The sequence below is a fragment of the Lynx canadensis genome, chromosome C1 (genome assembly GCF_007474595.2).
Source record: "Lynx canadensis isolate LIC74 chromosome C1, mLynCan4.pri.v2, whole genome shotgun sequence".
Classification (NCBI taxonomy): Eukaryota; Metazoa; Chordata; class Mammalia; order Carnivora; family Felidae; genus Lynx; species Lynx canadensis.
In genome coordinates, this window is record NC_044310.1 from 212783530 (window position 1) to 212810071 (window position 26542).

Genomic DNA, 26542 nt, shown 5'->3' on the forward strand with positions numbered 1-26542 from the left:
CCCGAGTGCCATCTCAGTGGGACATGCGTTAGCATCCCAGGCCTGGGATTGAACGGGTCAGCGTAGATGAGCTCCGGTTCACAGCTGTGCTGTTGGCAAGCTGCTTTGTGGGCGGGGTGAGCCCCGCTGAGGCCTGACTGGGCTCTGGGTCTGGCCTGGTTTTTATCGATTGCGCGCTGCGGGTCACCGAGTCCACAGGGTATGTGTGTGCCTGTGAGTTTTCTGGCCTCAAGTCCTTGGCCTGGGAGTGGTTCCTCCCCCTTCAGGGACTTCACTGTTCCAACTGATCCTTTCAAAGCCCAGATCTGATATCGCAACCAGGGTTGGTTTGCAGAAATCTCAGCCTCAGATGCTTGAAGCCTTCTAGCTCTCTATCTTTCTGTCCTTTATCTTGGAAAGGAGACTGAGTTTTATCACGTTGAAACCCCGGAGTGTGTGGAGTATCCGGGGTATTGGGTGGGTTGGGATAATCTGGGGTGTTGGGAGAATGGCCATCCCTTGTGACTGGGGTTCGGTCTCCTGTCTTCTCCACAGAAGGACCTCATTGCTGCATTTGACAGCGGAGACCAGAAGGTGTTCTTCGATCTGTGGGAGGAGCACGTTCCCAGTTCCATCCGTGATGGTGACCCCCTTGCCCAGAAGTTGGAATTCTATCTTCACATCCATTTTGCCATCTATCTTCTGAAACACTCCGTGGGGAGACCTGTAGGTTCCTCTTGTGACTTGCGTGGGTCTGAGTGCTGTGTTCAAGGAGGATGTGCGCTGTTTGTTTTGCAGTTGAGCATTAATTTAGTTTTTGTAGCCGTTTTATCGTATTGCTTCCAAGGAGTAGGTGTCTTGTGTCCTGTGAATGATTTTCTTTCTTTCTTTTTTTTTTTTTTTAACGTTTATTTATTTCTGAGAAGGAGAGAGAGAGACAGAGTATGAGCAGGAGAGGGACAAAGAGAGAGGGAGACACAGAATCCGAAGCAGGTTCTAGGCTCTGAGCTGTCAGCATGGAGCCCGACGCGGGGCTTGAACTCACAAACTGTGAGATCATGACCTGAGCCAAAGTCTGACCATTAACCGGCTGAGCCACCCAGGCACCCCTGTGAATTATTTTCTATCTGATTCCCAGCAGTTTATTTTCTAGTTTACATGGAGAGTTAATAATTTCTGTCTTACAAGCTGCATGGTTTTCCCCAATGCCTCAAATTTTTGAAAACTCAGCAAAATAAAGTTTCCTTATTTGGCAATTTGAAATATATACATGTATGTCTAAGAAAACAGCTACTGAGACCACACATTAGACTGTCATAAGAGAAGTTTAAGTTTAAGCCGCGGAAAGACGCCAGTTGACGAAGGTCCATTTGAGCACTGGCTGAATGGCCGCCGCAGGCCGTGCGCAGGTGTGCGGAGGGCAGGGCCCGAGTGTCTCCGAGTGTAGAATGCGTGACACAAGGGAGCAGGGCCATGCTGACATTTGACCGCGTGCATTTGTTTAGTGGCTTCTCCTTGTATTAGCTACTGCCCCAGCACCTGTGTTCACTCATTAAAATGTCAGGGGGCCAGAGGAGGGGTGAGTGGTGGAGGGAGCAGCTCCACAGTACATCGTGGTAGCTTTAGAGTACATCAGGACAGTGCTCACGGGGGGTGAGATCATGGGAGATTTTCACTTTCTTTATACTTATTCCTGTTCTATAAAGAAAATCAATCAATGTTGCATCTTGTTTTAAGCCCGGTGGCCAGAAGAGGGCTTCACAGTGGAGCTGCTACACTTGATCTTAGCCAAAAGGCCGAGAAGCGATTCACGGTGTAGACGAAATGAGATGCATTGATTGGAAACAGACACACACAGGGCACACGTAACTGGGGCGGCCAGGTGGTCAGGGAAGGAGAGCACCCAGTTCCAGGCTGAGCGGCTCAAAGAGGCGCAGGAGGAAATCGAAGCCTGAGGGGGACTTGAGTTGCCTTGGATCTCACAGAACTGGCGAAGCCCGCAGAATCAGTCCTTAGCTTCAAAAGGAAAGGAGGAATGCTGTGGAAGCTTCTGTTTCAAAAAACTAAAGGTCCACCTGTTCACCTTTAGACGTCTCACCTGAGGGAATCCTGGGGCTGCAGACAAATGTTTATGATAATCTGACGAGGGAAAACAGTGCAGATACCTAATAATGGGGGACTTGGTTAAGGAAGTTGTAATAGACCCACAAAGTGAGGTTTTGTCCTGCCAGTAGAAATGATGTCTAGAATTTTAAGGACATGAGAAAATAGCAATAATAAAGTAAAAGGGCCGTATATTGAACTAGATACCTAGTTCTCTTTAATCCCTGACAAAGTTTGATCAAGGAGTGAGATTGGGGGTGGTGTTAGAATGGCTGGAGAGAGCCCGCTTCCTGGGCCTCGTGGGGAGGATGCCACCAACGTGGCTGGAACTGAAGGAGCCTCGGAGAAAGCGTGGGATGGACAGGGGGCTGGACGTCCAGCAGGAGACCCCGGGCGAGCATCTTCCCTTCTTTGCAGGACAAAGAGGACCTGGATGAGAGGATTTCTTATTTCAAAACCTACCTGGAGACCAAAGGGGCGGCGTTGAGCCAGACCACAGAGTTTCTCCCTTTCTACGCTCTGCCTTTTGTTCCCAACCCCATGGTACACCCCTCGTTTAAAGAGCTCTTCCAGGTGAGTGACAGCCTCTGAATCTTGAATCAGATCCCAGGCCACATTGTGGTTTCATCTTGTATACGCTAGTGGTTTCTGAATGATGCTGCAAAAACACCCTAAAACGTGCTTGTTTTCAGATCATTTCTTTGACAAACTTTCCTTATGCCATAGAGTGTGATTTTTGGTTGTACTGAGACTTGTTAACCCAGCCTGACATAAATATTCTTAAGTGTACACACTTCCTAAATCATTCTGTGCATCCTTTTTTTGGTATTGAAAGGACAGGTCTTCCAATTACATTGAAAAATAGTAGCGTGAAAAGAACTAGGTTATTTTACATAACTGCCGGCCATGTATGTTTTAATTTGTATTCAGAGTCTCACTTGCTTGGCGTATGTCCGATTACCTGGCTGTTACTATTATTTCCTTCAGACTACTTGCCTGTAGCTGTTTTAGTTGTTATATTTCACATTAGTTGACATTTCAGCATACTACTTACTATCAGTGTTTGTTTATCCATTGTAGTAATTTTTATTGACCTAATAAAATTAAGATGTCCCCGAGAGGCTTATTAAAGTGTGTTTAAGAGACAGAAACAATAGTGATGCAGTTTGCTTTTTCTAAAGAAAGATCTCACAGTGTTTCCAAGAATCTCTTTGGAGAGTCCTCTGTGCCACTGAACAACAGATAAACTTCTCTTTCCAAAGCCAGCATATCTCCGTTTCCTATCCTGTTATAATTTAGTCGCACGACTTCCATCACTCCTAAAAAGTAGCTGCTACATTTAGAAGGCCAGGTAGCTGACTGATTCCATCAAAGCCGGCTCGTTGTAGAGTAGCCGAAGTTGAATTCCGTGTTTGTGTTTCTTTGTCTGTCCAAATTTAGTTTTACCCCCTTCCTCTCCCAGGAGGTTGAAGATATAAAATGGTTAGGAAGGTGATGGAACTTGAAAAGAAATGTTAGATCTTCTCAGAGTGAAGACTTCGGTTTATGAAAATGATGGCGCGGTAATGTGGCCCCAGCTTAGGTCCAGGCAGGGGTGCAGCTGGCAGTCAGGGACGGATCCAGCTGAGGCTGCCGTGGGCACCTGGCCCGCTCTGGCCTGGCATTCTGAGGCAGAGTTCAGTATTCACGGGGAGTCATTTTATTCCATTGTTTTTACTTTTGTTACTCTCTACATGTTCTTTCAACGGCCATCCTACATGCTTTAGTATGTTTCTGTAATAAAATCTAAAGCTAATATCTGCGTCCTCTTCCTGCAAGGACCTTGGGATTCATTAGCCTCATTCACCCCTTTCCCAGTTTACTTGCTCTTGTTGTCCAGTATTTGAGTTATATATTTTAACCCCACACGTTACAGGTATTACTATTTTATTCCATCTGTGTGTGTATAGATTTGCCCTTATATTTGCCAGCATTTGTTCCGTCTTGCATGAAGGACCTTCCATCAGAAATCATTTTCTCGTCAGCCTTATGTACATTCCTTTAGAATCAACTGTACTTGAAGATCTCTTTCAGTTCTCGTTTGTCTGAAATGTCTTGGTCGCTTTCTCAGATGTGGTGCAGACTGGTAGGTTTACAACTGGTTTCCTTTATTACAGTGAAGGTATGATTGTCCCCTCTCCTCGCCCCATTGCTGCTGTTGGAAGTTGGCCATCAGTCTACTTGCTGCTCCTGTGTGGGCGATCTGTCTCGCTTCTCTGGCCGTTAAGATTGTGTAATTTCACTATGATGTGTCTGGGGATAGATTTCTATTTTTACTTGGGCTTTGTTGGGCTTCCTGGATGTGATGTTTTGTGTCTTTCAACAACTCTGGAAAATCGTTTTCTCTTCATACATTGCCTCTTCCCCGTTCTCTTTATGATCTTCTTCTGGGTATCTGATTAATCTACATTTAATCTACAGATCTGATGAAATCTGCATTAGACTTGCTCATTCTGTCTTCTGTGTCTATTTTTTCTTCATTAAAAAAATTGTGACAGGGGGGCGCCTGGGTGGCGCAGTCGGTTAAGCGTCCGACTTCAGCCAGGTCACGATCTCGCGGTCCGGGAGTTCGAGCCCCGCGTCGGGCTCTGGGCTGATGGCTCGGAGCCTGGAGCCTGTTTCCGATTCTGTGTCTCCCTCTCTCTCTGCCCCTCCCCCGTTCATGCTCTGTCTCTCTCTGTCCCAAAAATAAATAAACGTTGAAAAAAAAATTATAAAAAAAAAAATTGTGACAGAATACACATAAAATTTGTCATCTCTGCCATCGTGAAGTGTACAGTTCAGTAAGTGTCAAGTACGTTCACAATGTTGTGCCCTCCTTGTCCCTTAACATCTCTTATGTCCCATCTTGTGATCTCTGTCTGGGCTGTATTCTGGGTGATTTATTCACACCTATTTTCTCGTTCCCAGATTTACCCATCAAAGTGTGTCCAATCTGTTCTTTAATCTCTTCATTGAATTTGTAATTTCAGTTATTTTTAGAGTCTTTTATTCTTTGCTCACATTTTCAAGTCTCTCTCATTTCTTTACCATATTAAACATTTGTTTTATATTCTTTATCTGTTAATTTTAATATCAGGAGCCTTTGTAGATTTGATCCTGCTGTGTTTTGTGTCTTCTGGTTCTCATTCATGGTTCTTATTTCTTTAAAAAAAAATTTTTTTTTTTTAAGTTTATTCTCAGAAAGAGAGCATGAGCAGGGGAGGGGCAGAGAGAGAGAGAGAGAGAGACAGAGAGAGAATCCCAAGCAGGCCCTGCACTGTCAGCATGGAGCCTGATGTAGGACTTGATCTCAGGAACCACGAGATCATGACCCAAGCCAAAATCAAGAGTCGGGTGCTTAACCGACCAAACCACCCAGGTGCCCATCCTTGTTTTAAAAAAAAAAAAATCAGTTATTTTGAGTTTTGATAATGAGTTTATTTTATGTGGGACTCGTAGGGATTTTTTTTGAGGCCTGAGTGCAGTTTGATTCTTTCAGAGAAGATCTGTGTTTGCATCTCAATCATCTAGGGCATTACCAACCCAGGATCATTTTAAATCAAATTCTTTGTTCAAGGCTTTGGGAACCACACAGACAGTGTCAGTTTAGGCTGCAATTTTTAGTGGGACTGGTTTGGGTTATGAACTTTCACATGAAGTTTTTCCTCCCTTCTACCTAATGTCAAGGTCAAGACAGGTAGACTTCCTTGCTGTCCCCTTCTAGGCAGTGGATTGATTCATCCTTGAATTTTTCCTGATGGCATAGCCCTTTGGGATCCCAATTAAAAAATTTTTTTTAACATTTATTTATTTTTGAGAGACAGAGACAGAGCACAAGTGGGGGAGGAGCAGAGAAAGAGAGACACACACACAGAATCCGAAGCAGGCTCCAGGCTCTGAGCTGTCAGCACAGAGCCCAACGCGGGGCTTGAACTCACAAACTGTAAGATCATGAACTGCGTTGAAGTTGGACGCTTAACCAGCTGAGCCATCCAGGTGCCCTGGGATCCCAATTTTATGCAAGGGTCTTCTTTTAGATTGTTTACTATGAGCATCTGGATCCTATTGTCTTCCGTCTTGTGACAGCTCTTAGAACTGAAGTTTAAGGTCTTTAAGACTCTGGGTTATCCTTAGAGTGAAAACTCATTTTTAGCCTCTGCCTTTCCTTTCATGCCACTTAGGGATGCATTTTATAAGATGGTTTATTTATCCAACTTTTTTAGTTGTTTTTATTGCTTTTTCAGGTTATCATTTCTGCTGAGCTGCCAGAAAAGGAAATTCCTTTGTAGCGATTGTAGTGAGCTCTTTTCAGCAAACTCAGTTTGTCAGTGAGCATCTCCGTGCAGAAATACTTGGGTATTCCTCTAATGATTACTTCCAGAAAAACTTTTGGGCGCTTATATAGCAAGAGCCAAGTTAAGCTTAATTAGTGAAGACCGAAAGAAATGGAAGGAATTCTTGTGTGCCCTGCGAGGGGGGAGAAGGCAGCGGGTAAGCGGGTAAGCAGGGAGAGTCCAGCATTGAGCTCTGCCCCCTGCCCCCCAGGAATAGCCCCACTCTTACTCATTTCATGTATTAGGGTTCTGGGCAAGATTTTGAGTGATCAGAGGGCTTTGCTGTTGGGACAAAACAAGTCAGACAATCACTCTAGTGTAAAGTCCACATTCTACAAGTGAAGAAACTACGACACGAAGAGGGTGAGTGGCTTTGTGCAGGCGGTACAGTAGAACCAGCCCCGTGCTTCCCTCGTCCCATGGGAGCTGGGGAGGCAGGTGCCCATTGGACTTGGGAAACGTCCTTGTTCTCAAACAGAAGAATAAGAGCAGTCAAGAAAAAAAAAATAAGGGATTTATTGCCCAAAGAGGTTCTATCGCAATGTTATTTATCCCTGTCATTAGCAGAGCATCATAAGGTCAGTAGTTCAGTTGGAAATACAGATTTGTTGGTTATGCAAAATAGTAGTCAGCAACAGAGCAATTTAGCTGCAAGTCTACATGTCCCAAAGGTTTTGTTTTGTTTTGTTTTTTAAGATGTCTTGATTTATGTTGACCAACATAGCAGTCCTTTCCCGCGATTCTCTCCTGTGCGTTGAACACAGAAGCCTCGAGCTGCGGCACGCTCTGTCAGCTTCCCGCGGCTGCCGTGACAAAGGGCCACAGAGTGGGGGCTTCAATGGCAGAAACTTCCTGTCACAGGTCAGGAGGCCAGAGGTCTGAAATCAAGGTGTTGGCAGGGTCGCGCTCCCTGTGAAGCCTCTAGGGGGAAGGCGCCTTCCTTGCCTCTTCTGGCTTCTAGTAGCTTCTAGTAGTTTCAGGTGTCCCTTGGCTCATGGCAGCATACTCTAGTCCCCAGTCTTTGCAGACCCATCTTCTCTCTGTGTCTGTGTCTAAATTTCCTTCTTGTAAGGACACTGGTTATGTTGGATGAAGGACCACCCTAGTCCAGTACAACTCATCTTAGCTGATTACATCTACAGCAGCCCTGTCAGTGACCTCACACTCTGAGGAGGTTGGGACTTCAGCGTATCTTTTTAAGGGGATGCAATTCAACCCATAACACACATTATAAATAAAGAGATCGTGCCATGTCAGGGATTTACACAATCTTAATTTTTAATTTTTATTTATTTATTTTTAATGTTTATTTGTTTTTGAGAGAGAGAGACAGAGCGTAACAGGGGAGGGACAGAGAGAGAGGGAGACACAGAACTCGAAGTGGGCTCCACGCTCCGTGCTGTCAGCACAAAGCCTGATTCGGGGCTTGAACTCAAGAACTGTGATTATGACCTGAGCCGAAGTCGGATGCTCAACCTACTGAGCCACCCAGGTGCCCCTACACAATCTTTTTAAAATATAAGACAGTATTTTTTCAAAAAGCCAGATGATGGCCCGGGTAGAATGGGTGGGGTGGGAGGTGTGGACAAGGACGATGAGCTGGGGGTGGGGCAGGACCTAAGAGGTAAGTAGATACGAAGTTTTAAAGATATTGCTTCTTTTTTGTGGAGCTTCTTGGTTTGGGTGGTAGCTATTCTTGCATAAAGGTTGTAAGGAAAATTGTCCTGAGAAAGATAATTGCTTATCACACTTTTACTACTTAAGTCCTTTCCTTCTCAGTGAGCATTATTTGAGATAAATAATTAAGGGACAAGTCAAACTAAAAGTATATCATAATTCTTGACGTGATGCAGTATTTAAGGCAGATAACAGCTTCTGTCCTTTTTTTTTTCTTATCTAGATGAAATTTATGGAAATGAGTCTTTTTCTTTGGGAAACTTTTAGTAACTTAGTGATAACTTGGTGTGCCTGCCAGCGCCTTATACACTTAAACTATACTGAATTCTTCTTGGCATTCAACCTAATAAGGTTATTTGTCATGCCTGTGTTTAAATCACATGAAATATTCAAATCATGTACAGGGTTCTTTTTTCCTTGTTTATGAAAGAACTCTGTTCTTTCTTCCTGCTGTGGGTATTTGAATCTTTTATAAAGAATTGGTCAGATGTCCTAAAACCTATTTTTCGCAGCATCACACAACAGCCAAGGCATCTGCTTTTGATTTCAGTAACTGTGTTGGATAGGGTTATTTAAACCAAAGGCCACACACAATTTGACAACGCTGTTGGCATTTAATGATGTAGTACTTTATTATTTTTCTTTGTGTGTGTTTTTTTTTTCTTCAGGATTCTTGGACTCCAGAATTAAAGTTGAAGTTGGAAAAGTTTCTGGCTTTAATTTTTAAAGCCAGTAACACGCCAAAGCTTTTAACATTATACGTATCCTTTTGAAGCAGATGGAGACCCCCCCCCCCCACCACCCCCCCACCTAAGGCCCTGGAGTAGCGCACTGGCTTAGGTTGCCTCATGAATAGGGATAATTGATACTGTTGCTTTCATATTTATGAGTTGTGTGAAGCATTAATGGGAGAGTGTGTCAAGGCACATAAAGGGAATTCCAGGTAGAGGGAACAGCACATGCAAAAGGACTGAGAGTATATTTAGGAAACGACACAGAATTCAGTATTGCTGGAACGGGAGAGAGAAAGACACTAGGCAGGGCCGGCACAGAGATTTGCGTGAGGTCTTGTAAGTAATGAGGAGCCTTTGAAGCATTTTAAGCAGGAGGATACCATGCTCATATTTACATTAAAAAAAAAAAATCAATCCTTGTATTCCTGATTATAAAATTGACCATAATTTTTATAGAAAATTTGGAAAGCACAGAAATGCATTTGTATACATACATATACCCAGAAGTACATAATGTTTAAGCATACATACCTGTCACGTGTGTATTCTTAAATATTTTTATCAAACGAAGAGAGCATTTCCGCATGTCATTAAATATCCTTCGAAAACAGGTTGTTTCCTCAAAAGTTTAAACACAGAGTTACTATATGACCCAGCAATTCCACTCCTAGCCGTGTACCCCGGGGAGCTGAAAACATGTCTACACGGCACCTTGTATACTAATGTTCACAGCAGCGTTACTCAGAACAGCCAAGAAGTGAAGACAACCCAAGTGTCCATCACGGGAGGAATGGATAAATAAGATGAATGGATAGTATTCAGGCTTGTAACAGAATGAAGTACTGACGCGCTGCAACGTGGACAGACCTCGAAAACATTCTGCTGAATGAGAGAAGCCACACGTGACAGGTTGCATGTTATATGATTCTATCTGTATGAAGCGTCCAGAAAGGGCAAAGCAATAGAGACAGCAGATGAGTGGTTGCCTGGGGCCAGGGAGGGTAGGTAAACTGGGGATGACTCCTAATGGGTACAGGGTTTCTTTTGGGGGGTGATGAGAATTTTCTAGAATTGATTGCGGTGATGGTCGCACAACTCTATGAATAGACTGAAAACCGTTGAAATATATACTTGAAATGAGTGAGTTATACGTGGATTATGTCTCAGTGAAGCTGTTACCAAAAAAATTAAGAAAACCCAAACCAAACAAATACTTTGCCCTCAGTCATGTGGCCGGATGTGTGCGAGCTGAGATTTGAACTCAGGCAGTCTGGCTTTAGAATTGTGATCTCAGCTACTGTGCTCTGTGGCTGTCTTCCCAGTCTCAGTGTCCTTAGGGTAAAGCTTTAGAATGAAGGGGCAGAGTTGAAGGGTACGAGTTCAGTTTCCTTTTTAGTAGAATGTTCAGTAGCAGTGGGGAACGTCTTTTGAAGGGGGTCAGGAGGCCACTTAGGGGGCTACCGAACAGGGTAAGACTTGCATATGCATGCAGCAGTAATTGAGCTGGAAAAAGGTGATTCACTTGAGAGTGAGCCTCCAAGTACTGAGAAGTTAGTACCTGTCTCAGCTATATATATAGCAACATTAGGAAACGGCCTTTACTCTCCTGAGAATTGCTTTTCACCTTGCTAAGACTTTCTCAGCTTGGCCACACAACGTGAAATACCGTGAGTACTTTATCTTCATTGCCTGTTTTCCTCAACTTCTTTCTCATCCCAGAAGGAGAATGGACAGAGTAACAAAGGTAAATCACGTAGATTAACATTTTTTTAATATTAACATTTTTAATGTTTATTTTTAAGAGAAAGGCAGAGACAGCATGAGCTGGGCAGGGGCAGAGAGAGGGAGACACAGAATCCGAAGCAGGCTCCAGGCTCTGAGCTGTCAGCACAGAGCCCGACACAGGGCTCAAACTCACAGGCTGCAAGATCATGACCTGAGCCGAAGTCGGATGCTCAACCCACTGAGCCACCCAGGCGCCCCTAGATTAACATTTTTTAAAGAACAACTTGGCCAACTCAAGTTTTGAGCAGTAGGCTAGGGACAGAGATGGTGAGAATTTGTGCATTTGGCAAACATGGGCTTTAAAAGTCTACATTATTTTTTAATTTAAAAGATGAAAGTCTAAATATCTACGAAGTATTTTGTGATCAAGTTTGTGATTCCTTGAGGCCCACTTTGCAGGACGGCTGGCCTTAGCTACGTCTTGTGTATCAGGCGACTAAGACCCAGAGAGATGAAGAGAAGAGAACCCAAGCAATATCCCGAAGGAATGGGGCTGCAGCCCAGCCAGAGACACAGAGCAGCATGGGTGCCAGAAGTATCATTTTAGGAACTTCCACTTTTACCTTGAACTAGTCTAGTGGGGTCTTATTTACGTAGAAATGGAACACCCATCTTAGAAGCATTTCCATTTTTTTGCATTCAGTTTAGGAATTCCAGCCTTAAGGTTTTAGCATAAAAAGATGGTTTTCCATCATTATTATTATTATTTTTTTTTTTTTTTGCTAGAACTATCCCATTTTTCAGTAAGGCAAGAAAAATTCAGTTAATATGAAGTCAGTGGCCACAATTGTGGTGCTTTGCCTAAGTTTTGTCTTTGATCCTACGTTACAAAAAGTGCTTAAATTAACATTGGAAAGGGTGGATGATGATGTGTTTCATGCCTTTGTGAGTTTTGGTGGCATAGTCCTCAGTCCCCAGCAGGTGGAGTGTTACCACAGGAAACAGCACATTTGCCCTTCTCACAGCAGGGCAATGTTAGAGAGGATCTCAGAACTTCCTGTCTTTGTTTTTCCACGGTCTTTTTTAAAGTTTTATAAAACAAAAAAAGCTGGGGGTGGGGTGGGGTGTAGGGTTAGTAAATTATTTATCTCTTTGCTTTCCAACACAAGGAAGGCGGGTTCAGCTTCAGATGAGGAAAGTCTGAGTGCTTCCTTTTGCCTTGTACAGCCTTGCATCTCCCCCACCCAGCAGTCCTGCTCAGATGCATGGTCCTGCCAGCTGCCCCCCCCCCACTCCTCCCACCCCCCCGTAGCTCAGAGGGACAAGCCCCACGATCCTTCACTGGGAAGCATCAGTCCGTGCCTGAGCACAGAAGAGCTGGGCCACAGATGTGGCCTCATGGGGTCAACATGGAATCCTCTAAGGGTCACCAGGCTGTGGCCTTGGAGCTCGCTGAGGCTGCTCTGTCCCCAGTAAAGTTGTGCCCGAGTCTGAGTTCCAGCGGCTCTCTTCAGGTCCTCAGGCCTGCTCCCTGAAGAGTTAGTATGGTTCCCAGGCCAGTTTTCTCATGTTCAGAACAGTGGGTATTCTTTTTTTTTTTTTTTTTTTTTAATGTTTATTTATTTTGAGAGAGGGAGCAGGGGAAGGGCCGAGAGAGAGAGAATCCCAAGCAGGGTCCACATGGAGCCCGACATTGGACTCGATCCCATGAGCTGTGAGGTCATGACCTGAGCTGAAACCGAGAGTCAGACACTCAACCGACTGACCCACTCAGGCAGGTGCCCCAGAACAGTGGGAATTCTTAAATTGTGCCGGGCATTGGGTCCCGCCCTGCAACTCCTGGAAGTGCACCCTTGCCCCCCCTATTTCTGTTTCTGTTGTGACCTAGCAAACCATCTCAGGCTTAGTGGCATAAAACAACAATGTCCCCTTATTATCAGCATCACCTTGCCTGGCCTGGAACCGTGTGCTTAGGCATTTCTCCCTGGCTGTCTCGTGGGTTCAGGGGAGCCATCCCCAAGGCTTCCTCACCCATGTGCACCTGGTGGCCAGTGCTGAGGCGCCCGACGGGAACACCTCTGTGACCTGGGCTCTCTTGTGGCATGGTGGCTGGGTTCCCAGGATGAATGTCCCCAGAGAGAGCCCATGGAAGCTGTGTCACCTTTTCTAAACCAGCCTCTCGAGGAACTCTGTGTCATTTCTGCTGCAGTGTCTTCATCAGAAGCAAATTCCTAAAGCCAACTCACATTCAAAGGAAGGAGAATGACGTTCCACCTCTTGATGGGAAGGAGTGTCAAAGATGTGGCCGTCATATTTTAAAACCACTACCCCCGGGGCGCCTGGGTGGCGCAGTCGGTTAAGCGTCCGACTTCAGCCAGGTCACGGTCTCGCGGTCCGTGAGTTCGAGCCCCGCGTCGGGCTCTGGGCTGATGGCTCGGAGCCTGGAGCCTGTTTCCGATTCTGTGTCTCCCTCTCTCTCTGCCCCTCCCCCGTTCATGCTCTGTCTCTCTCTGTCCCAAAAATAAATAAACGTTGAAAAAAAAAAAAAATTTAAAACCACTACCCCACCAGCATCCTTTGAGCTTCAGAAAATTGCCGTAGTTCTCCAGTAATCCTCGTTCAGACTCGGTCTTTGGACCCCTAGGCACTGGCGGAGGGAAAGTGGTGGAAAACCTCCCTCATTCCTGAGTCTCAGCCAGCCCTTGTCACCCCAACATACCCCGAAGCTTTTGAGGACAACTTTCTGCCAGGAACCAGTCCTGTCTCTCAGAAGTGGCCCAGTTTTATGGATAAAATGAACCTGGGAGGGAGGGGGAGTGTAAAGGGAAGAGCCTGCGTGTTTCTACAGATCTTCCCTTCGGATTTCAGCAAGGAGACCAGGGTGTGTGAGCCCTCTTTAGGTTTGATTTTAATTGAGTTTTCTGAGGCTAGCCAAGCAGAATGTCGGTGGAATTGAGCCTGGCAGGCGCAGCGTGTGTCCGTGGCTGAATAAGCCCCATGATGCAGTATTGCCATGGAGATCAGAGGTGAGCTCCACAGGGCACTGGTACCAGGGGCGCAGGCCCAGGCCCCATGTCGCGACAGCCCCTTGTCACCAGTTTGTCCCCTCCTCCCACAGTTACTGCTGCAGTGACCACAAGGCGCAGACATGCTCCCAGTTTATTTGAATTCTAGACTTAGGTGTTGTTTTTTACATTGAATGTTTGGGCAATATCATTATTCTGCGTATCTTGAGAGGAAGGTTTCATGAGTAAGATTTCCACAAGCTTTTGAAGAAGGCAAGAAGAGTGCTTGGAGTGGAAAATTCTCTCAAAAGGAATTACATTTTAAAATGGTACTTAGAATAAAAACTCAGGTTGGAAATACAGCATATTGTCTTACTATTTTACCTAGCCATCCAAAAAAGGTACAGAGGGGTGCCTGGGTGGCTCAGTCGGTTAAGCATCTGACTCCTGGTTTCAGCTCAGGTCGTGATCACCAGGTCCATGGGTTTGAGTCCCTCGGTGGGCTCTATGCTGATGGCACAGAGCCTGCTTGGGATTCTCTTTCCCTCTCTCTCTGCCCTTCCCCTGCTCGCATGCGCTCTCTCTCAAAAAATAAATAAATAAATAAATAAAATAAAAAAATAATAAAAAGGTATAGAAATGGTATCTTTTAGCATTTCTGCCATCCATTGATCTGACCTCTTCAGAAAATGAGCAACTGACTGTTTTTCTAGAGTTTAGAGCCCTAAATGGTATTTTTAAAATGATGATCTATATTCACAGTGCTCGTGGATTAGCAAAATAGCAAAGCTGATTTATATCTGAATACAAAGAAGAAAGAGTATGTCATATTATAAAGGTAGAGTGATTGATTTCAGAGTTTTAGATGTTAGAAAAATAGTCCCATGTATTTAAAATATATCATTTTGTCTTGAGCAACAAAGGGGTCTCTAAAGTTAAATCTCATCCGCTCTTTAAAAAAAAAAAAAAGGCAACGTATTTAAAGTAGAAGTGTTGAGAGACAACTTGATGGCTTGGCCATGGAGGGAGAACTCCATCACTTTTTTTAGTGTTTCACTGGATGCTGGAATTATCGGAAAACTTTCTGTGACCTTAACTGACATTCCTTTAATTGTATATATCTCTTTGTTTAAAACTAGGGAAGTACTTCTTTGGACTTTTGTACAAATTATGTAAGTAGTTGTGAAATATGAAATAACTCAGTTTCATTAATATAAGCTGGGATTTCTAGTAACACCTCTCCACTCAAAGTTGAGCTCTTGCACGGCAAGGGATCTTGGCTTAGTGGTCCTTGTCTCATGAAACTTTTGAGAAGGAAAAAAGAGTGAAAGTTCTTTTTACTCTCAGACATAAAGTTGAGATCTTGGAGCTGGAGCCGAATCACTTAACAGTAATGGCCAGGTCCTGTTTGTAGCCAGTTAAGGTGTCCTCTGGGTGACATCTCTGTACCACAGGCTGTTCTGTGCGATGGTGTATTTGAACTGGTCACAGATATTTCAGCCCAACTGCCCGCTTCTCTCCTTTCTGTGGCTGCTGGCAGTTAGGCATTTTTCCTCAGGTGTGCCATACTTTGACACTGTCATAAATTCCAGTTCTGAGTTCCTAAGGCAAAAGTGCCACAAGCAGTCCCTTACGTTTAGTTAATTGCACAGTGACTTTCTGAGGAGAATTCCTTTGTGCAGTCCTCTTTCGAGGGGACAACTTTGGACACTTTTTTTCTTTCTTTCTCTTTCTTTCTTTCTTTCCTTCTTTCGAGAGCACAGCAGCGGAGAGTGGGAGGAGGCAGAAGGGGGAGAGACAGAATTTTAAGCAGGCTCCGTGCTTAGTGCCGAGCCTGACATGGGGCTCGATCCCACGACCCTGGGATCACAACCCAAGCCAAAATCAGGAGTTGGATGCCCAGCTGACTGCACCACCCAGGTGCCCCCATTTGGGGACTTTTATATTGATGATTTGTGAGGTTATTTGCCCCGGTTAATGGGTTTTGGTACTTCATCATCTGCTACTTGGTACATGTTAAGAAAGATTGCACAGGTACTCTAATAGTCATTGCCATGAAGTAGAATTATGACTATCCTGTAGAATTTTTATAGTTGGATGTTCCGGTTTATGTAATTTGGAATTTTGTACGTATGAAAAAGCCTTAATACTATTTGGCATAGGAAGATGGTAGTGACTCCTTCCTTCTCCCTAATAATATTTAAGAAAAAACTTGACAAATGATTTCCATAGATGTTTTCCAAAGTTTCAAGTGCTAGATGTAAATTCATGCCAGATGACTTTTTTTTTTTTTTTTTTTTTTTTTGAGAGAGAGCAGACGGGGTGGGGGGGCCATGATTGAGTAAGGGGCAGAGTGAGAAGGAGACAGAGAATCCCACACAGGCTCCGTACTGTCAGCACGGCGTGCCCCCGAAGTGGGGTTCGAGCTCACCCAGTGCGGGGCTTGAACTCATGAACCATGAGATCATGACCTGAGCCAAAGTCAGATGCTTAACCAACTGAGCCACCTAGGCAACCCATGGCCTGAGAACTTTTTAAAGTTATCTTTTAATACTGAGATTTGAAGGATGCTAAATAATAATAGTAATATTAGTTCATTTTTATGTGATATTTGAGGTTTTAATAGTTAAAATATTTGACTTCTACACATAATTGTAATTGAGATACAGTTCACGCGTGATCCTCATAGCTATTTAGAACACAAATTAAGAGGAATAGATAATTTAGGACAGTGGGGCTCAAACTTGTGATATGCATCAGAGCCATTTGGAGAGTTTGTTGACAATATAGTTTCTCAGTCCCCACCCCGTATCCATAAAATCAGTCTCTGAAGGTGAGGCTTGATTATCTTTACTTTTGGATGATTCTGACATGTTTCAAATTTTGCATACTGCGGCTTTAGGGTTTAACCCCTGGTTTTTTCAAGTTGTCTACTTGTATGGAAATATATTTAGGAAATCTTTGACCCCTTTCCATAATAGCTATTACTTATTGATTGCCTCTTGTGGGCCAGAATTGTGCTAGGCACTTTGAGTATATCTGTTTTTTAATTCTCATACTAACTTGTTTTTTGTATGTGTGCTTTTTTTTTTTAAGTTGAAGTATAGTTGAAATACAGTGTTGTATTAGTTTCAGGTATACAACATAGTGATTCAACAGTTCTGTACATTACTCAGTGCTCGTCAGGATAAGTGTAGTCCCCATCTGTCACCATACAATGTTATTACAGTATTATTGTTTCCCCTATGCTGTACAATCCTCACAATAACTCTTCAGGGTCATTATCATCATCCCCGTTTTATAGGTTAAGAAATGAGATCAGAGAAGTTAGGCGTCTTGCCCAAGATTATCCAGCAGAAAGTGGTAGAGTAGCCACTTGAGCCCAGGTCTTTAGGGTTTTCAAATCTCTCAGTGCATGGATGAAATGTGTTCTAAAATGATGACAGTGCCCAGTTAGGACAAGAGTAGTTAACTTGGGTTTGGGGGCATCGTCATTTCCTTCCATCCAAACTTAGCCTTCTGGGAGGGGGAAAAGGAAGATGGGCCAAAGGAGTGCTGACACTGGATAAGATTCGCTATTCCGGCTGTGTCCAGGGTGGCTTGGCCATCAAGTGCTGTCCCTGGTGCAGAGTCCCAGAAGAGAACCCTGGAACCTTCCAAGGCTGCCTGCTCTAGGGCCCAGTGGGGTGGTTTGCGCTTTATCAAGCTGGCAGACCGAGCACCTTGAATCTTGCCTAATTCTGGATTCTAGCTTCCTCAGCATTAGGCAAGTAGCCTAACCTTTACCGAAAATGAAGAGCTGGCCTGCAGATACAGATTACCTCCAGACAACCTCACGGGGCAAACACAGAGGAAAAGCTGTAGGTTTGCTTCACCCAGTGTGTGAGCTGGAAGAAATACTGAGTTTGTGTCTTTTACACAGAGAGAGCAACTACAAGAAATTGCATGGGGCTCAGTCAAGGAAATAGATTGTGTGAGGAAAACCAGTGACGATTCAGTTGAACTACCAGAGACCAGAAATTGAAAATCAGTGGTCACAAAGCACTTTGTAATTAAATGTGTCAGGAAATAGAAGCAAAGTGTTTTTTTTTTTTAATATTTATTTTTGAAGGAGAGAGAGACAGAGAGTGAGCAGGAGAGGGGCAGAGAGAGAGGGAGACACAGAATCCGAAGCAGGCTCCAGGCTCTGAGCTGCCAGCACAGAGCCCGATGGGGGGCTCGAACTCACAGCCGTGAGATCATGACCTGGGTCGAAGTCAGATACCCAACTGATGGAGCCACCCAAGTGCCCCAGAAGGAAAGTGTTAAACACGAATAATATCAAGTTCATTGTGACTGCAGAACATTCTGAAAGCAGGCACAATACTGCCTTGAGAAGAGTATATTTTTTATTTTGTGGGGTTTTTTTTGTTTTGTTTTTACTGTTGTTTTGTTTTGTTTTGCTTTAATGTAAATCGTCTTCCTAGAAATGTCGCAGCAGCTCCACCAGCAGCTGATAGAAGCCGAGCGTCGGTCAATGACGTACCTGAAGCGGTACAATAAGATCCAGGCAGACTACCACAATCTCATCGGGGTCACGGCAGAGCTGGTGGATTCCCTGGAGGCCACGGTCAGTGGCAAGATGGTAAGGAAGATCCGCACCTGCTTGCGTGTCTGTTTGGAGCTAAAGCAGTGTTGAGGGCCTGGGCTGTGCTGATGGGATTCCTGGCCTCTCCCGGCCAGTGACACCTGCCCCCGTGCTTCACAGAGCCAGACGTACAAAGGAGACCACGCCAACGTTCCATGCCCATGATTGTGCTGCCCACAGTATTTTGTCCGTCTTTCCTGACATCTTTATTTCTCTACCTTACTCTTCACGTTGGCAAACGGTAAATTGTCTGGCAACAGAAAAAAATAATACAGAGTGGCATAAAAACGAGGGGGAAATATACTGCTGCTATAAAAGAAAGTTACAGATTTTCACATATTGATTTTATATCTAGCCACCTTTCTGAACTCTATTAATCTGATAGATTCTGTTGATTGATACCTCTGTATTCTAGACTGGCAGTCATATCATCTTCAGATGCTGATTGTTTTGTTTTATATTGTGTTTTCATTATGTGTAATGACTTTTTTTCCTTCGCATAGTGGCATTGTTGACTACGGGACATTATCGAATAACGGGCCTCCTTGTCTTATTCCTGACTTTAATAGGAATGACTCTAGTGTTTCACTTACTAAACAATTAGAAGTATAATAAAATCCCTTTGTGGAATGTACATTTTCTTTAAAAGTGGAATAATTAGCACATGCAATTTTAAGAAATAATGCAGAGAGGCTTGGCACGCTTTGCCCAGTTTCCCCCAAGAGTAGCATTTTGCATAACTAGGTTGCAGTACCACAACCGGAACATTGACATTGATCCAGTCTGTTGATCTTATTCTAATTTCTCCAGTTTTGTGCTCTTGTGTGTATGTTAGGTTCTGTATAATTTTATTGCCGGTGTAAGGTCGTGTATTAAAAGGACACCTGGCTGGCTCAGTTGGTAGAGCATGTGACTCTTGATCTCAGGGTCATGAGTTCAAGCCCCGGGTTCAGTGTAGACATTACTTAAAAAATAAAATAAAAATTTTTTAGTGACTTAAGAAATATGACTATAAAATAATATGTATTATAGAAAATTTTAAAAATAGAGAACTGTGCAAAAATACGATTAAAATTACCTGCAATCGTGTCACTTAGTAACAACACTTGTTAACATTCCACATTTGTCGCGGTGCTTGGCTGCACTAGACGGACTCTGGTTCAGGCAAAGTTTTCTATTTTCCTTAATACCGCATCGTGCATTCTTGAAGACATGAGGTGTTCGACAAGCCTCACCGTTAGCGGCTCAAGTCCATCGTGTAGCAGTGCTGCGCTTCGTATTAATGTCCAGGTTGGACATCGAGGTTGTTTCCAGCTTTTCACTTTCATGAATTATAAATATAGTGGGAGGAGATGAGCCTCTGTTACGTTTTAAATTTTTAAATTTTATTTATTTTTAAGATTTCATTTTAAGGAATCTCTACACCCAACACGGGGCTGAAACTCATAACTCCAGGATCAAGAGTCGTATGCTCCACTGACTGAGCCAGCCAGGTGCCCCTGTTATATTTTTTTAAAGTTGATTTTCGAGGTTGAAATCTGTGCTAAGGTGCTCCAAGAAGGTTTTGCTGGTCTGGTTCCACTGGGAGTCCTTATCTTTATATCCTTGCCAGTCCTGTCTTTGTGTATTAAAAGGACACCTGTATTTGTTGCAACATTTGTATTTGTATTTGTATTTGTAAATTTGATCATTGAGAAGTAGTGTCTCAGGATTGAAATGTACCTCACATTGTTTCCACATGACAGCGAACGTTTTTTATATGCTTCTCTCATTCATTGAATGCAGATTTATTGCAAGCTTACTACGTGCCAGGCCTTCCCCGTTCTAGGCCTGTGGGATACATCAGACAACAAAACAAAGATCCCTGACCTCAGGGAGCATACGTTCCAGTAGGGGCGAGAATAATAAATAGTAAATATAAGCAGTAGATAATAAATGACATCGTCGTGTGTTAGAAAATGACCAGCGTTGTGAGGAAAAAAAGGAACAGGGTGGAGGGGATCAGAGTACGTGTGTCTATGGACAGGGGACAATTTTAACTAGGCAGGCAGGGGGAGCTTCACTGGAAGAGGTAAGGGAATTCGTTTCGCAGCCCTCTGGGATTCTCCCAGAATTCTAGGCCAAAGGAAGAGGATGCAAAGGACCAAAAGCAGAAGCGTGCCTCTCGTGTGCCTCTCCCAGTGAAGGACAGGGAGCGGCACCCAGCAGGTCAGGGCCCCAAGGGCCATCGTTAGGATGTGGCTCTACTATGAGTAAACTGGGGAGCGGAATAGGGGGGTGGCGTGGTCTGGCATGCTGTGGAAGGATTACCTGCCTTTGTTTTACAACAGTCCTTGGAGGTCTGGAGGAACCAGGGAGACAGGCAGGAGGGGCTTGCGGTCACGAGGGGAGACCTGGTGGTGGTGGTGGTGGTGATGGCAGCCAGAGCCAGAGAGGTGCCCCTCTGGGTGTGTTATGAGATAGAGCCGATAGTGTTTCGTGCTGGATTGGACCTGGGCGGGGGTTTGGGGGTCGAGCATGACTCCAGGTTTTTGGCCTAAGCTGTGGGAGGGCAGTGGTGCCTCCGGTCGCGATGGGGAAGGCCTGGGGTGGAGCAGGTTTGGGGGAAATCAGGACTACAGCTGTGGGCATCCCTGTTAAGACACGGGCCATTCAGAATTCATCTTTTGTAAATGTTTTCCTTAGTTTGCTTTTTGGTTTTTAAATTAGTGTTTCTTAAGTTAGTAAAACTGACATGTTTATATTGTCAAATCATTTTATCAGTTTTTCCCTTCGTTCATCCTGCCTTTTAAAGTGTTAATAAAGGAGCTTTTCCCACTAAAGGAGCTGGAATATTCACATTAATTTTTTTCTGTTGGTCATTTTGTTTTGTTTTGTTTTAATTTTACTTTTAAATCTTTAATCCACAAGGAATTTATTTTGATAGATGATTTAAGAAAGAAATTTATCCCCCCCACCAGAAAAAAAGACAACCATTTCAGCCAGAACTATTTACTTCTTTCCTCACTAATTTGAATGGCTACCTTTATCATGTAGTGGGATTTTAATTTTTTCCATTGATCTGGCTATTCTTAAGCTACTAATGCATTGTGTTTTTTACTATAGTAGCTTTTTAATACGTTTTAGTATCCTGCGCTGAAAACCTCTCTGTTCGTGTGAAATCACAGCCCACACACTGCTGAAAGTTGCCTGGTACGACCATTAGCTGGGGTGGTGGCCACATGCTGAATGAGGATGCAGAGAGGATGGGCCAGTAAAGATCATGGGGAGGTTTGTAGATCATGCTTAGGAGCCCTTGATTTGTTCTGTAGTTAGTGAGGGGCTTTTGAAATATATACCTTAAGAAAATGGACTTTTTAAATTAACTGGTTTTTTTTTTCAGTTTTAATAATAGCATGTGTTGACGTTAATACAGAAAAGTATCAGAAAGAACACAAACATGGCTTCTATAACCTCTGTTGACAAAGACATGCCCGTGATTAGGAGGTTCAAACAATACAGAAATAAATAAAAAGAAAAGTATTCGCCTTCCTTTGCCTTCTCTCCTATTAAAACATAGCTACCAGAATCCTGGTGTGCCTCTTACAGCCAGAGTCGATGTGACATCAGGGGTGGCGTGCTGACCAGAGATGGGCACGTGAGCTCCTGCTGGAGTGCGTGAGCGCCCGCAGACCACCAGGCAGGGAGAGATGGGGCGGGGCGGCAGGGGCGGGGATTAGACTTGTAACTGGCTTGTTTTTGTTTGTTTGTTTGTTTTTAATGTTTATTTATTTTTGAGAGAAAGAGAGAGAGACAGAACGTGAGTAGGGGAGGGGCAGAGAGGGAGGGAGACAGAATCGGAAGCAGGAAGCAGGCTCCAGGCTCCCAGCTGTCAGCACAGAGCCTGACGCGGGTCTCGAACCCGTGAACCGCATGATCATGACCTGAGCGGAAGTCAGATGCATAACCAACTGAACCACCCAGGCCCCCCCCATAACTGGCTTGTTTTTAATGTAAAAAAAATACACGTTTGTGGTAACAAATTGGAACAAGTCAGAGTAGTCTATAGTAAGGAGCAAAAGCCCCCTCCCACACGGTTTCTTAGTGTCACTTCTTTATTGGTATTCAAGATTAACATTTGCTTGCGTCTTATTTTAGAACATTTCTAGGCATAGGCGTGTGTGTGTGCATGTCTGCATGCGGCCTACGTATACTTGGGATCATATGACCCATTATTCTTCTGAAACTCGCTATTTTACTTTCGGTATATCTTGGAGATCTTTCCACATGGCCACATAGCCCTCATTCCTTTCTAGGCTTGTACATTATGCCATTGTAAGAGCGAATTATAATCCGTCAGATCTCTGATGGTGAACGTTTAGATTTTATGTTTGCTATAACAAAAAAATGTGCCAATGAACATTCTTCTATATACTGTATACCTTTGAAAACAGGTAAGGTAAGATCCTAAGTGTGGAATAGTTAGGTCAAAGGTTATGGGCATTAACATTTTGATAAATGTTGCCAAATGATTTCTCCTGAGATTTCAGCGACGTCTACCCAAATCCCTGGGGGTTTATCTGTATCTGTGTTTATTTCTCCACACACTTGCCAACACTAGACACGATTATACTTTGAACTCTTTCCCAGTTTGGGAAGTAAAACTTGGTGTTCTGAATGTTTCAATTTACATTTCTTTAATTATGCATGAGGCTGAATATATTTTCATATATTTGTTGGCCATTTATACTTAGTCTATTGTCTATTTGTGTCCTTTCCTCATTCACCTGTTTTAAGCAAGAAACTGACATAGTCAAATTTGCTTGTTAAAGAATTGGTTCTGGTAGCAGTTCCAGAAGTCAAAGGAGAAAACAGTTTCAGCAGTAAAGGGTTTATGCAAAGTCTCGGAAGCCACCGAATACTTTAGAAGACTAGAACTGAAAAGTGCCCAATGATTTTGACATAATAGAAGGTCAGTGGTGATGGCCTTTGCCACGTAAGTTTCCACAGAATGATGCGTCTAGAAGCCTAATTGCAGCGTTTTGGGAGGGCCAGGGGAAGTGAGACAGGAAATGTGGGCTGTTCTCTCGAGCACCTTGGCTGTGAAGGAAGAATACTGGGAGGGTGGTTGATAGGTGGAGACCTAGGGTGGAGGAAGGGGAAGGTACTTTTTAAATATGAAATATATTTGGGTGTGTTTTTAGGTTGTAGATAATGAAAAGTCGTAAAAGGAAAGGTTAAAAATACAGGATGAAAAAGGAACCTTTACTTTTTGATACTGTGGACATTCAGAGGAAATGGACGCAGGCTGATGGGGGAAGTGCCCCCTGGAGATGGGGTGCTGCTTTGTCTGAGTCGCTTCACACAGAGCTGAGTGTCAAGGGATGAGCACAGACATCTGCCATGGATGGACAGGGCCTTTGATGTGTCTGAAGCAGACCAGAAGTTTCCAGTGGGTAGACGGAGTCCCCCAAGGAGAGGAGAGGATGCGGTCCACATTCCCGGTGCTTTCTAACCCATGAATGGGTGGAGGGGGCCTCGCGTGGGGACAGCTGAGTAAGGGTGGGGTAGCGGCCAGTCACGTGACCGTGTGGGGGGTCACCACTCGGCATCAGGAGGCTGAGGAAAGGGAGGTTTCCCTCCCACTGTCAGGCATAGAAAAAAGCCTGGAAGAGAGCAAAGCGGTTGATAGTTACCTCCAGGGATTGGTTTGTAGGGAAGGATGGGACTGGGGAGAGGTTGGGACACTTGCGCATTTGGAAGGTGCATTCTTTTTATAAAAAGAAAAGATGTAAAATGAAAAAGAACAGATCCTGAGATTACTACCTGAGAGGCTGTAAGCCAGTCCTGAGTCACAGTAGCTAATGAGCCGGTGAGAGAAGCAGCCAGAAAGGCCAGAATAGAGTGGCATTGACGGGACGGCAGCAGACTCCCGCCCACAGGCACTCGATACAAGTGCCTCCGTCATTCATTCAGTAAGCACGTACCCAGCCACCTGGCATGTGCCAGGCATACGTGTCATCTCGTTCACCCTGTCACCATGACCCACAGAGGCAGACATAGTTCATTTCACTCGAAAGGTCACAAGGCAAGGGGCGGAGCTGCTGGTTTTCCCAAGTCCGGGACTTGAGCCCAGATCTTTAGATTTGAAGGCTAGCATTCTTTCTACCACACTGGTGGCCCCCTGATTGACTTGATTGCTTGAATTCATACACGCCCGCACAAACGGTTTAAAGTCCGTTCCTTTTGCGTGACAGTGGGAGTACATCTACTGGAATTAGGTAATTTAACATATGACAGGCCATGATCATACCTGTAGCACGTTAGCAGTTTTTTTCTGTCAGGCTCAGGGCTTTAGTGCCCAAGAACCCCTGGGTTAATGCAAAATTCCATCTCTGTACCTTCCAGAAAGCCCAGCAAGGGACAGCTCTGATGATTGCTGGGGCCCCTGCTGTCCCTGGGGGAGGGGGGAGTTCGTGCCTCTCACCAGCCGCCCTCCTGTCCTCTTTGCAGATCACGCCGGAGTACCTGCAGAGCGTATGCGTCCGCCTCTTCAGTAACCAGATGCGACAGAGCCTGGCCCACAGCGTGGACTTCACGCGGCCTGGGACGGTAAGGCTCTGTGCCCCGGGTCTGCGCCCCGAATTTAAAACTAGCCTAGGCGCGCCTGGGTGGCTCAGTCGTTGGGCATCCAACTTCAGCTCAGATCATGATCTAATAGACTTTAGCCTAACAAAAACAACAAAAAATGAAAGGGCGAGGGAAAATAACATTCAGGAATCTGCATTTCAGCTGGCTTCAGGGATCCGTAAACTCCCAGAAGGAAAAGGACGCTGTGTTTGAAGAGGGAGCAGCTGGGAGCTGGCCTCCTAGGCGTGGTGGGAGAGAGGCACGGTCTGCTCTTCCATTTGGAGCCCTTTGGTGCCAAGGGCTGGTAACAGTTATCAAATCAATAGGAAAGGAAGGAAACGTCTTTCTTTTTTTAAGAAATTACTGCCATATTGGAAGCTATACAGTCGAAGCAGGCACTCTCTTCTTTTTCTCATTTCACTTTTTCCTTGGAATAACTACAAACTTAGAGAAGATCGCAAAAATAGCACAAAGGACGCTTGTATACCCTTTACCCAGATTCGGTGACTGTTGGCATTTTACCCATTTGTCTACTTTCTCTACACACACACGGACACACACAGGCACACTCACGCACGCACACACTCACACACACACACACACACACACACACACACACACACAGTCTGCTTTCTGAGCCATTTGAGAATAAATTACATATACCATGGCCTTTTACTCCTAAATACTTCAGTGTAGAGTTAATTTCTTTTTTTTTTATATATATATATATGAAATTTATTGTCAAATGGGTTTCCATACAACACCCAGTGCTCATCCCAAAAGGTGCCCTCCTCAATACCCATCATCCACCCTCCCCTCCCTCCCACCCCCCATCAACCCTCGGTTTGTTCTCAGTTTTTAAGAGTCTCTTATGCTTTGGCTCTCTCCCACTCTAACTAGAAGTATTCTCATGTACAAGGATCCACTTCAGTAAGTTTAATATTTTATGATACTCTTACCTAATCTGCGCATTTTCCAATTTTGTCAGTTGTTCCCCTGTTTAAAAAAACAGGACATTTCTCTTTTTGTGTTTCATATTTTCTCATGATTCGATTCAGGGTTTGCATCCCAAGGCAAAATATTACATAGGCGATATCGTGTCCTTCTTAAGATATAGCTCATCTGGAGGCAGATGGTGTTGAGTTGGGGTTCTTAACCATGAGTATACCCATGTCTCCTCAGGATGTTTTCAAAATTCTCGAACCCGTGTTCCTGGGGCTCACCCCAGCCTGTTGCCTGGGCCCCAGGCTGAATGGTAGAGCCAGATCTGTACAATTGGGAAGAAAGCACCAGGGGATCCCGAGCCGCCCCTACCCCCACCCCCCCCCCTGCCGCCATGGGTCAGAGCCACAGCTTTTAATTAAGGGGAAGAAGGGTCTGCACATTAATATTAGGGTCTTCATGAACAGAGACATTTTTTAGTATTAAGAAAAAATTTCTAAGCTACCTCATTCTCAAGTCGGTTTGAAGCAGCCTATTGAGAAAACACAAATATGAGAAATTGGAAAGAAAGAAATTGTGGTCAGAACTCACGGAAACAGAAAGTAAAGTAGTGGTTGCCAGGGGCTGGGAGGTGGGGGAGGTGGGAGATGTTGGTCAAAGGGCGTAACTTTTGGTTATGAGATGAATAAGTTCTGGGGATGTAATGGATAGCATGGTGGCTATAGTTAAAAGTGTTATATACTGGAAAGTTACTAAGAAAGTAGATCTTAAACGTTCTCACCACAC

At 44.3% G+C, this 26542-nt stretch overlaps 1 protein-coding gene across 5 annotated transcripts in view; it reads left to right on the forward strand.

Annotated features, from left to right (window-relative positions):
• Positions 1 to 26542, forward strand: part of ARMC9 (armadillo repeat containing 9) — a 151081-nt gene that overhangs the window by 13993 nt on the left and 110546 nt on the right. For all 5 annotated transcript variants that reach the window (XM_030325428.1, XM_030325431.1, XM_030325430.1 and 2 more), the window contains 6 exons: positions 535 to 705; positions 2500 to 2655; positions 8783 to 8875; positions 10568 to 10592; positions 18045 to 18202; positions 24698 to 24796. In XM_030325428.1, coding sequence (XP_030181288.1) covers positions 535 to 705; positions 2500 to 2655; positions 8783 to 8875; positions 10568 to 10592; positions 18045 to 18202; positions 24698 to 24796 — 702 coding nt within the window. The remainder of the gene's footprint in view (positions 1 to 534; positions 706 to 2499; positions 2656 to 8782; positions 8876 to 10567; positions 10593 to 18044; positions 18203 to 24697; positions 24797 to 26542) is intronic.